We start from the raw sequence: 12,527 nt of genomic DNA, 5'->3' as shown, positions 1-12,527 counted from the left end.
AGAGCAAAGGCTCTAGGGTGAGAGGGCTTCAGTAGCTGTGGCACACGGGCTTAGTTGTTCTGCAGCATTTGGGATCTTCCTGGACCAGGGATCGAACCCGTGTTCTCTGCACTGGCAGGCGGATTCTTATCCACTGGGCCACCAGGGAAGTCCTAGACTGGGCTTCTTAAAGAAGCATAGTAGTCTTAGGACAACACAGGAGCAAAAGCAGGGGCTGCAAGGGCCTGTTGAGGCCCAGGCTTGAAGCTCCGTGATATCCACCTCCACCATATCTATTGGTTAAAGCAAGCCATTTGGCCAAGACATTTAAGAGGAAGAGAAATCAACTTCACCTCAGTTGAAAGGAGCAGCAAAGCCACATGACAGAATGGGCAGGCACATGAGAAATGGATACTGTTGTGGCCATCTTTGCAACGAGTCAACGCTAAGACCTCTGTCCCATCAGGTCTTGAATTTCCAAGTTTCCTGCCACCGCCCAGAGTAACTCCTCTCCATCAGAGTAGCTGACCATCACCTCTGTGCTCCTCTCCCTTCTAGGTGGCCTGGCAGCTGTGATCTACACGGATGCTCTACAGACTCTGATCATGCTTATAGGAGCACTCATCCTGATGGGCTACAGTAAGTGGGGTCCCAGGGTCACTTGGGTGGATGACAGCCCCTCTCTCAAGAAGGGACATCTGCTTTCTTCACAGTTTCAAACCCAGCTGCGGATTCCTGCTTGAGCCATTGGTTATTTTAGCTGTAAGAGAATTGTGCTTCTCATGGAAACGTAACTGTTTCTTAAGGGAAAATTGATAGATCTTCTTATACTGGTGTGGATAAATAACTAAATAACAAAATAAAAGGAAGTAAAGGGATCATTCTTCCTTACAGGAAAATTCCAATTAATAAATGCAGGTGGGGTGAGGGAAATAGAATAACACCATTAGAACACCATAGTAATAACTGCTACAGGCAAAAGCCAATGATAAATGCTGAAGTTAGCAAGTGAAAGTTTATGAAGAAATAGCGTATTTGCTTGGTCTCAAAGCATCACATCCAAGATATTTATTAATTACAAGGGGACATACATCCACTTTACAGTGGAGAAACATGGCACCACTGTACTAAATGATTGAGATACAGTAACTGATAACACAGTAATCAGATGTACCTATATGCAGCTCCTGATATGGTCACTGAGAAGGACACAGAATCACCTCTGTGCCATTCTTGCTGAAATATATACCCTCAACTTCATCGTTTATAAACATCAGACAAATTGAGGGACATTTTACAAACTACAATGACCAGTATTCTTCAAAAGTACCAGGGGCATGAAAAATAAAGGCAGACTGAGAAACTAAAAAGAGAGGAGTGAAATAAAGAGACACAACAAATAAACACAATGTAGGATCCTGAACTGACTTCCGGAAGAGTTAAAGAACATGAGTGGTGCAATCGGAACAGCTTCTACTGTAGTGAATGGTAATGCACCAATGTTAGTTTCTTAGCTTCCGTAATACTAGGTGAAGGGTGTATGGAAACTTCCTGTGCTACTTATACCACCCTTCTGTATGTCTATAATTATCTCAAAATTAAAGGTTCAAAAATTTAATAAATATTTAAACTCTTGTGATCCAGATGTGCTAGCATTTAATGCTCACAGTAAGCCAATGATATTGGTATTACTGTTATTCCCTTTGTTGGATGAGAAAATTAGGGCATCTACTGTTAGAAAACTTGCCCAATGTCACAAAGCTAGAATTCAAAGCCAGGATTCAAGCCCCAGTCAGACTGACCTCAGATCTCACCCTCTTCCTTCCCCATCACACTGCCTGGTGATAAGAGTAGGGAGATAATGTGGTAATAACTTTATTGGGAAGAGTCTAGGAGCAGGAGTCAAAGAGTATAGGCAAGAATTTTTACCTTAACTTTGTGTCTTTCTGCATAGATATGCAGAACGCTGTGCATGCGTTACTTTTACCTTTCAAACAAAATTTTAAAAAAATCATGGAATAATAAATTAGTTTCGCACCCCAGAAAACAGCAATAAGACTTGCTTATTATAAACTTAAACAGGAAATGTTCTGGACCCTTACAAAGAAGAAAAACTTCACTGGTTTATATATAGAAGAAAACAAATGAGTAATAAATATATAAAGACACATGTTCAGCCTCACTAGATAAATGTTGGGTGTGGTTGCTATCATAACATTTTGAACTTCCAAGTGCCACATAAGTGACTCATAACACTCTCAGGTTTTGGAGGCAAAAGAGCCAAAAGATAGACCTTCACATGGTTTGCTATTTAGCCAACTTCTTGATATTTCTTCCCAAAATATGGGGTCTCAATGAGGGAGTTCCACTACTTAATTCATTATGATCAGTCAGGAGAGAGATGACCGATCTACCTTCAGCAACCTTCCTCATTCTGCTATATCTAGCAGACTTTCTCTTAAGGTATCTGCAGGTTTTTAAATGTGGAAAACTGATTGACAGTATATGCATGATTTTCTTTCTTTCTTTTTTAAATCATAAAGCTTATTTTATTTTTTAGAATTAATCTTTATTGGAATATAGTTGATTTGCCATGCTGTGTGAGTTTCTGCTGTACAGCAAAATCAATCAGTCATATATACATATGACTGATATATATATATATATATATATATACATATATATATATATATCTCTCCACTCTCTTTAAGACTCTTTTCCCATCTAAGTTATTACAGCGTATTTAGGAGAGTTGCCTGTGCTATGTAGTAGGTTCTTATTAGTTATCTAATTAATATATAGTCATGTGTATATGTCAATTCCAATCTCCTTGTTTATCATGCTTTATTTCTGTGCCTTAAAAATTTTTTAATTATTTTTTGGTTGTGCTTGGTCTTCATTGCTGTGTGGGCTTTTCTGTAGTTTCAGAGAGGGGGGCTACTTTCTAGTTGTGGTGTGCTGGCTTCTCACTGCAGTGGTTTCTCTTGTTGCTGAGCATAGGCCCTAGGGTGCACAGGCTTCAGTAGTTGTGGTGTGAGGGCTCAGTAGTTGTGGTTCCTAGGCTCCAGAGCACAGCCTCAATAGTTGTGATGCACGGGCTTACTTGCCCTGTGGCATGTGGAACCTTTCCAGACCAGGAATCTAACTCATGTTTCCTGCATTGGCAGGTGAATTCTTTACCACTGGGTCACCAGGAAAGTCCTGTTTTTGTGCTCTGAATTCTGTTCCATTGGTCTACAGGACTGCTTTTTCCTAATATCATACTGTTTTGATTACTATAGCTTTATAACATAGTTTGGCATCAGGAAATGTGATGCTTCCAGCTTTGATCTTTCTCAAGGTTGCTTTGGCTATTCAGGACCTTTTGTGGTTCCATGTAAATGCTAGGATTTTTCTTTCTTTCTTTCTTTCTTCTATTTCTGTGAAAAATGCCATTGAAATTTAGATAGGGATTTCATTGCATCTGTGGATCACATTGAGTAGTATGGACGTTTTAACAATCTTGATCTTTTAGTCCATTAACATGGAATATCTGTCCATTTATTTGTCTCTTTTTCAATTTCTTTTATCACTCTTATTTACAGTTTTCAGCATACAGATCTTTTCACCTCCTTGATTAAACTGATTCCTATTTTATTCTTTTAGATGCAATTAGAAATGATATTGTTTTCTTTTCACTGAAGTATAGTCAATTTACAGTATTGTATTAGTTTGAGGTGTAAATATATTTATGTGTATATATATTCAGATTCTTTTCCATTATAGATTATAAGTTATTTAATACAGTGCTCTGTGCTCTACAGTAAATCCATGTTGTTTATTTTATATGTAGTAATGTGTATTGGTACTGTTTTCTGAATATCTCTTTCCAATAGTATTTGCTTATGTGCTTAGTCGCTCAGTCATGTCCAACTTTTTGTGATCCCATGGACTGTAGCCCAGCAGGCTCCTCCCTTCCATGGGGATTCTCCAGGCAAGAATACTGGAGTGGGTGGCCATGCCCTTCTCCAGGGGATCTTCCCAACCCAGGGATCAAACCCAGGTCTCCCACATTGCAGGCGTATTCTTTACTGTCTAAGCCACCAGGGAAGCCCAAATAGTATATAGAAACACAATTGACTATAGCATATTGATTTTGTATTTTGCCGCTTTACTGGATTCATTAATTTATTAGTTTTAACTGGTTTTTGGTGGAATCTTTAGGATTTTTTATATATAATATCATATTATCAGCAAACAGGGACAACTTATTTTCAAATATTGGAGATTTTTCTGATATATTTCTGCTATTATTTTTTAGTTTAATTCCATTACAATAATAGAATATGTGTTGTATGATTTTATTTCTTATGAATTTATTGAGGTTTGTTTTATGGCCAGAAACATTGCCTATTTTGGTGAACCTTCCAAGAGTACTTGAGAAAAATATGTATTCTGCTATTGTTTGGTGTAGTGCTTTATAAATTTCAATTGGGTCAACTTGGTTGATAGTGTTGTATAAATCTTCTTTATCTGCATAAATATTTTTGTCTGCTTTTTCCATCAACCACTAAAAAGGGGTACTGAAGTCTCCAACTGTAATTGTTGACTTCTTTCTCTTTTTAGGATTGTTATGAGCTCTTGGTGAATTGACCTCCTTATCATTATGTGATGTTCCTCTTTATCCTTGGCCAAATTCTTTGTTCTGGAGTCTAATTTGTCTAATATTAATACAGTCTAGCTATCTCTTGACTTGAATGGTATATATTCAAGGTCCAATTACTGATAATTGGACCACAAATAATTATCCTTCCCTCTCACTACCACAAAATAATTTTTCAGGGAAAAAAGCATGACAAAAATTTATCATCAAAAATGTTTTCCCCCTAGTAGCCACTTGGAGAAGGAAATGCAACCCGCTCCAGTATTCTTGCCTGGAGAATCCCAGGGACAGAGGAGCCTGGTGGGCTGCCATCTGTGGGGTCGCACAGAGTCGGACACGACTGAAGCGACTCAGCAGCAGCAGCAGCAGTAGCCACTGTTTACCACACTTTTCCACAAAAATAAGCCAGGTTGCAGGTTACATATCATTCCTACCCAAATGGTAACACCAACCCCTTCTCTTCCATACCAAGAAACAAACAAAAAATACCCAAGAAAAAAAAATGAAACAAAAAAGACAAACAACCTTCCAGAACATAATCCAGTGAGAGCAATGTTATTTTGGGGATAACCTTGAATCCTTTCTATTAATATAACGAAGCAAATTATCTGCAAACTACAGTGCTTTCTTATTTTTTAAGGACAATTCATGTTTGTGCTAGATGCTGTGCATTTTATGTGCAGTATCTCCCTTAGCCCTTGCTCCAGTGCTGTGAGGTTGGCACTACATTATTCCCACTTGCAGATGAAAAACTGAATCTCAGATGGAGAAATGACTTTCTCAAGGCCATAGGTTACTTGGACCACTCTTGAAATACCATAAATTGGGATAGCTGAGAAGTTTAGAGGTGAAAGTATGTTTCCTTAAGGCAGAGTTTCTTAACTTGGGGTCCATGGGCAGAATTTACAGGTTTTGTGAACCTTGGAGGGGAAAGAAATCCATCTCTGTTTTCACAAATCTATCAGTGACATTTAGCATCTTTCAGTTATTAGTGTAGGCAGCTCACCACAGGAATATTAGCAATATCTGTGACTTTGAAACTAAAATACAACCCTGATGTTTTTATCCAAATGTTTTTATAATTGCTACTGATGTACTGCTGATGTATTGAAACACTGCTTGTGTCCACAGTTACTTTAAAACTAGATTGTTATTTGACCCAATGTGGAGTCTTTCTATTTAATGGTGCAAATAAATAAATTACTATGTCTGAGTTCTCATGATTTGATGAGTGCCTTCAATATATTTGGTTTCCTTTATAATCGATGTATTTTGTATTAAGAGGAAATGGCAACCCACTCCAACATTCTCGTCTGGGAAATCCCATGGACAGAGGAGCCTGGCAGATTATAGTCCACAGGGTCGCAAGAGTCAGACACAACTTAGTGACTAAACGACAATTTTGTATTATATATTTAGAAACATTATTCTAAGAAGCAATCCATAGTCACTACCAAAGGCATTAAAAAAAATTTTTTTTTAAATAGGAGGCTAAGAACCTCTAAGTCAATTAACTTATCTGTGGTTCTAAGTAGGATTTCACCAATGTCAAACCATCCCCTCATGAGCTGCTGTGGATCAATCTGAGTTCCTGGCAAATTTGGGCTTCCTCTGAATTCTAGGTTTCGCTGCAGTTGGTGGGTTGGAAGGCCTGGAGGAGAAATATTTCTTGGCCATGGCTAGCAACCGGAGTGGGAACAGCAGCTGCGGGCTGCCCCGGGAAGATGCCTTCCATATTTTCCGAGACCCAGTGACGTCTGATCTCCCGTGGCCCGGGATCCTATTTGGAATGTCCATCCCGTCCCTCTGGTATTGGTGCACCGATCAGGTACAGGGCAGCAGGCTGAGCCCCCGGAATGCTTCCTTCCTTGGGGTGTCTAGAAGCTGGGTTTTTGTCCTTCCCTATCTGTTCTCTTATTTCTCTGCTACTCTACACCTGATCTTCCTTATTCTTGCTCATATGGCAAATCTGAAGCTGCTGCTTTTTGCAAAGGGAAAACTTGATACATCCTGCTGAATGTCTGGAAAGACCCAGTAAGCAAAAGCGGTGATATATTTTAAATGGAGGTTTTACCTGACAATGGTATTATTTGCTCCGCAAATACTGGGGTCCTCTCTGTACCAGCTGTTTGGAAATCACAAGTAAACAAGGACACTCGGTCCTTGTAAAGCTCACTTTCTTCTGACGGAAGTAGACGGCAGTAAATAAATAAGTGGAACGTGACAAGGTGATAACTGTCATTAAAAAAAATAAAAGGAGGTTGAGAGTGTGAGAGGGACATTTAAAATAAGGTGGCCAGGGGAATCATGGTTGAGAAGTGACCTTTGGGCAAAGGAGGAGAGCAAATGGATTCTGGTGATTGTCAGGGAAGAGAGTTTGGGGCAGAGGGACCTACCAAAGCCAATCCCTTAAAGCAAATATATAACTGGTGTGAAAAAAGAAATTAGAAAAGCAAAAGACACTGCTGTGGGTAAAATAAGCCTTTTGTGTTAAAAGGTGGGGTGGGGATAGAATCCGTATTTGCATTTGTTTGTATTTGCTGAAGAGCTTCTTAGGTGGCGCTAGTGGTAAAGAACCCACCTGCCAATGCAGGAGACATAAGAGATGCTAGTTCGATCCCTGGGTTGGGAAGATCCCCTGGAGGAGGACATGGCAGCCCTCACTAGTATTCGTGCCTGGAGAATTCCATGGACGGAGGAGCCTGGTGAGTCAGACACGACTGAGCGACTGAAAAAGCACGGACGCACACATGAATGTGCTGAAGGAAACTCCAGATGGATTACCTAAAACTGAGAGCGATTACTTCCTGGGGTAGGTGTGCCAGGAAGGATGGGAGCCATTTCACTGCACACCTGTTTATACTTTCTCAGATTTCAAGCCCTGTGAATACGTCATCTGTTGAAATCGGTTTTTCCATTACATTAAAGATCAGCAATCTGTGTGCCATTTTGGAAGCTGTATTTCATATTCAGAGCTGATGACACTTTAGCTAAAACAATGATCATGGAGTCGGACCACTGAATTGATGCAGGAGGCACTGCGGAGAGCGAACCTTGGTAACCCCATGGGTGAGAACTCCTCTGAGTGAAGAGCTAAAACCCAAGGCAGAGATGGGTGCAGTATTGCCCCTTTAGAAAATCACTCTCCCCTCCTGCCCCCCTCCCCTGATCTTTTCCTTAGCAAATACTGGGCTGGAGAGTCCCTGGGAGACAGTTCAGATGGAGGCTAAGAGCCTGGGCTTTTTAAACCTTCACAGGCTTGGACTCAAGCTCAGGCAGCATAACTTTGTTTAATATGTTCAGCCTCTGTTTTCTCATTAATGAGATCACTAGTAATCGTAAAAGAGAGAAGCATTGGGAATTTGCTCATAGTCCTTTCTGTTGCAGGGGCATTTAATAAACCATTTAAAATCATTTACATTTCTGCTATGGTTTTATGCTACTGCTCTTGACACGGGTCACCAGCTTATATTTATTAATCGATATGAATATTTCCTTGAGATGCCTCACACCCTTACTGGCTGGGATTTCAGTGTACATCCCTTGAAGCCCACCTTCATTCCACCTCGTATTGTTCAAGAGCTTAGGGACTTAATCCACAATGACTCGATCATCTTCCAGATGCCAGGGAGGGTGAGAGGGCCCAGAAAACCGAGCTTTCTTTGGACCCCATGGCTTTCGGTCTTGTTGCTGCTGAGCTGGACTCTGTGGAGCCCAAAGGCTGTGTTATGTGTTAGTTCACATAGTTATGTGTTATGTGCTGTTGCTGCCCTAGGAGACACACATTTTTTGTCAGCTCTGTTTGTAGCTCAGTTTAGAGCAGAAGAAAGGCAACGTGGCATGCATGGTGCATTGATTGAGAGCGTGTTTTAGATCTTTCTGTGCAGAGACAGAAGGGCAAACCACAATCAATAACGTAATGACACTTAAACATTTATTGATAACTGTACCATTTACCAGTAACTGATTGAAGCATTTCCTATGTATTAACTCATTCATTTTCATAACATTTCTATGAGCTCTGCTCCATTACTTGGGTCTGGGGTTGTCATATAGGGCCACACACTCTTCACAGGGCTTGTGGGGTTTTGAGAAGCACAACTCTCTTAAAACTTATTCAGCTGCCTCTTAAATTCACCTCTGGAGGCTCCATTTCATGGAAATAAAAGCCAGCGTTCTTTTCAGTCACAGCTTTGAACCTGCCATCACAAGGGCTAGGTTTTCCAAAGCTATAAACTCTCCTATCTGCTTCCAGATGGACTGACAAGGACTGAAGCTCGAATGCCTCTTTTGACACATCTGAGCGACTGTGTTCAGTTGCTCCGTCGTGTCCGACTCTTTGTGACCCCAGGGACCATAGCCCACCAGGCTCCTCTGTCCATGGAATTCTCCAGGTAAGAATACTGGAACGGGTTGCCATTTCCTTCTCCAGGGGATCTTCCCAATTCAGGGATTGAACCTGAGTCTCCTGTGCCTTCTGCATTGCAGGCGGATTCTTATTGCTGAGCTATAGGGGATGCCCCTTTGGCATCTTAATGAAGCCATAAAAAAAAAGAATTCTATAGATGCTATATTGTTACATGTAACTACCACATTCTTAAGTATTCTAGAAAGCCCAAGGGGTGTATGTTTGGAGTTATGAGAAATGACAGGTAACAGTTAAATCAGCTTCTAGACAAGAACAGCTAAGTTCCCAGCTCTGGATAAAGGGAGCCTCACTGCTCCCCCACCTCTCCTCAAATAAGCTGATTCCATGTTTTGACTCATTTACTGACACTATCCAAGCAAATAATAATAATCCACGCAGGGGAGGGAACACTTGGTTGCAAGTCACAGGGGAAAAAAAAAACCACATCAAATTTAAACCAGCTTAGGAAAAGGGTGGGGAATTTATTACCTCGTGGAATACGAACTGCAGGAAGGTGTACTAGCCTTCAGAAACTCCTGGAACTTACTCTGGTATCCTTCTCCACTGTCTTTATTTCTTACCTGCGGACTTCACTGTTTCTCATTGAGGTCCAGTGGAAAGAGACTGAAACTCCCAAAGTCCCAAATCCAAAAATGCCATGGAAGGGCTCTGGTTGGCCAAGCTTGGGTCACGTGCCTGCCCCTGGATCAGGCAGGATCTGTGCCCAAGAAGACAGGTTAGCCATGTAGAGAGGGGATGGGTTTCAAAAGAAGAAGCAGGACACTCTAGCAAGCCTATGCCATTGATGAACACTTTTTAAAAATGGGAAGGATTCCAGCTTTGTCCTGTTCACCACAGTACTATGGAGGTAATGACATTTCACTCCTCTTGTCCACTGTTCACGGAACCAACTTATAAAAGCTCTGATAGATGGCTCAGTGGTAAAGAATCCACCTGCCCATGCAGGAGACATGGGTTTGATCCCTGGGTTGGGAAGCTCCCCTGAAGAAAGGAATGGTAATCCACTCCAGTATTCTTGTCCGGGAAATCTCATGGACAGAAGAGCCTGGTGGGCTACAGTCCATAGGATCACAAAGAGTCGGACACGACTTGGTGACTAAACAACAGTTCACCAAGGTCTCTGCAACTTCTCCAGATGCTTCAAGACCCCAAACCTAAGGAAATAGTAGAGAAAATTCTGAGTTCATGTAGATGCAATCTGAAGGCTGGAGCAGGATTTGTGGGGACCAGTCTTCTGCTCAAAAAACACTTGACAGCATGTCATTTCCTTTGAGTGGATAAATCTTTTTTTCCATTCAAAATTTGGGTACATTGCAAAATCATCACCAAAATAAATGTAGTTATTATTCATCACCATACATAGTTACAAGATTTCTTTTGTGATGAGACCTTTTTTGGTGTGATGAGAACTTTTAAGATCATCTCTTAGCAACTTAAAGATAGGCAACCCAGTATTAACTATAGTCATCATGCAGTACATTACATTCCTCAGTTCAGTCACTGAGTCGTGTCTGACTCTGCGACCCCATGAATCTCAGCACACCAGGCCTCCTTGTCCATCACCAACTCCCGGAGTCTACCCAAACTCATGCCCATCGAGTTGGTGATGCCATCCAGCCATCGCATCCTCTGTCGTCCCCTTCTCCTCCTGCCCCCAATCCTTCCCAGCATTAAGGTCTTTTCCAATGAGTCAACTCTTTGCAAGAGGTGGCCAAAGTATTGGAGTTTCAGCTTCAACATCAGTCCTTCCAATGAACACCCAGGACTGATCTCCTTTAGGATGGACTGGTTGGATCTTCTTGCAGTCCAAGGGACTCTCAAGAGTCTTCTCCAACACCACAGTACAAAAGCATCAATTCTTCGGAGCTCAGCTCTCTTCACCGTCCAACTCTCACATCCATACATGACCACTGGAAAAACCATAGCCTTGACTAGATGGACCTTTGTTGACAGAGTAATGTCTCTGCTTTTAAATATGCTATTTAGGTTGGTCATACATCCCTAGGACTTATTTATTTTATAATTAAAATTTGTGCTTTTTGACCCTCTTCACCCATTTTTCCCACCCCTACCCTTTGTCTCTGGCAACCACCAATCTGTTCTGAAGGGATAAATCTTGATAAGACCTACCTTATGCCTCTCATCAGAGAGAAGGGGGTCAGGCTAAGACCTAGGTGTACCAATATGCAGTAACTATAAGCCCAGATACACCAATCCTGTTGGTAGCAATATTTCAGAACCTCTCTTTCTCTTCCATCCTCCTTCCAGTTCTTGCTTTCTCTGCCTTGGTATAGCTCCTGCGGCTGGACCGTTGGACCACAGGGATTGAGAATAAAAGAGATGCTTCTTTGGAGAAGCCAGATCCACTAGGCTCCTTAGTCTACTATGCCTATCAAAAAGCCACGCACATCTAGTTTGCTTTAAGAGAAAGTCTTCTCAACTTCCAACCATCCCACTCTTTTCCAGGTGATTGTTCAGCGGACTCTGGCTGCCAAGAACCTGTCCCATGCCAAAGGAGGCTCTCTGATGGCTGCATACCTGAAGGTGCTGCCCCTTTTCATCATGGTGTTCCCGGGTATGGTCAGCCGTGTCCTCTTTCCAGGTAAGAAGACAGTTGGGAGGAGAGATTGTCTGTGAGTTTCAGACCCTGTGAAGTGTTCTAAACATATTACTGACCGCCCCACGAGAGTGAAGCTGGAGTCCCTTCCTTGTGATTCCATTGAGGCATCTCCGTTCCGGCATCTACTGACCCTGTGCTGTTTCCCAATGTTGGTTCAATGGGCACGTCCTATAGATGTCCCAGGCCAGAGTGGAGACTTATTTGGGGCTTTGCCTCAGCTATATATTTTAGTTATTTAGTTGACTTCACCAGGCCTTCGTTGCAGCACTTGAGAGCTTTGATCTTTGTTGAGGCATGTGAACACTTAGTTGTGGCATGTGGGATCTAGATCTCTTACCAGGGATTGAACCCAGACCCTTGGTCTGGCAATGGGAGTGTGGCGTCATAGCCACTGGAGCACTAGGGAAGTCCCTCAACTATACATATATATTTTAAAACACAAACTAGGCTAAATCTTGTCCCAGATGTCAGCTCCCTGAAATCTCACGTGAGGGTGCCCCTCACACTTCAGTGGTTTGGCAACTTCAGCCCAATGGAACCCTTCAGTTCAGTTCAGTTCAGTCGCTCAGTAGTGTCCAACTCTTTGCAACCCCATGGACTGCAGCACGCTAGGCTTCCCTGTCCATCACCAACTCCCGGAGCTTGCTCAAACTCACGTCCGTTGACTCGGTGATGCCATCCAACCATCTCATCCTCTGTCGTCCCTTTCTCCTCCTGCCCTCAATCTTCCCCAGCATCAGGGTCTTTTCCAATGAGTCAGTTCTTCCCATCAGGTGGCCAAAGTATTGGAATTTCAGCTTCAGCATCAATCCTTCCAATGAATATTCAGAACTGATTTCCTTTAGGATGGACTGATT

The 12,527-nt window shown here is 41.9% G+C and overlaps 1 protein-coding gene across 3 annotated transcripts in view; it reads left to right on the top strand.

The window, feature by feature from the left end:
- Positions 1-12,527, top strand: part of SLC5A11 (solute carrier family 5 member 11) — a 56,336-nt gene that overhangs the window by 31,167 nt on the left and 12,642 nt on the right. For all 3 annotated transcript variants that reach the window (XM_081554460.1, XM_081554462.1, XM_081554461.1), the window contains 3 exons: positions 538-618; positions 6,244-6,449; positions 11,517-11,652. In XM_081554460.1, coding sequence (XP_081410586.1) covers positions 538-618; positions 6,244-6,449; positions 11,517-11,652 — 423 coding nt within the window. The remainder of the gene's footprint in view (positions 1-537; positions 619-6,243; positions 6,450-11,516; positions 11,653-12,527) is intronic.

Source organism: Giraffa tippelskirchi, chromosome 13 (assembly GCF_054371585.1).
Source record: "Giraffa tippelskirchi isolate mGirTip1 chromosome 13, T2T-mGirTip1v1.2.pri, whole genome shotgun sequence".
Taxonomy (NCBI): domain Eukaryota; kingdom Metazoa; phylum Chordata; class Mammalia; order Artiodactyla; family Giraffidae; genus Giraffa; species Giraffa tippelskirchi.
The sequence above is the reverse complement of the archived record's forward strand: the minus strand, read 5'-3'. Positions and strand labels throughout refer to the sequence as shown.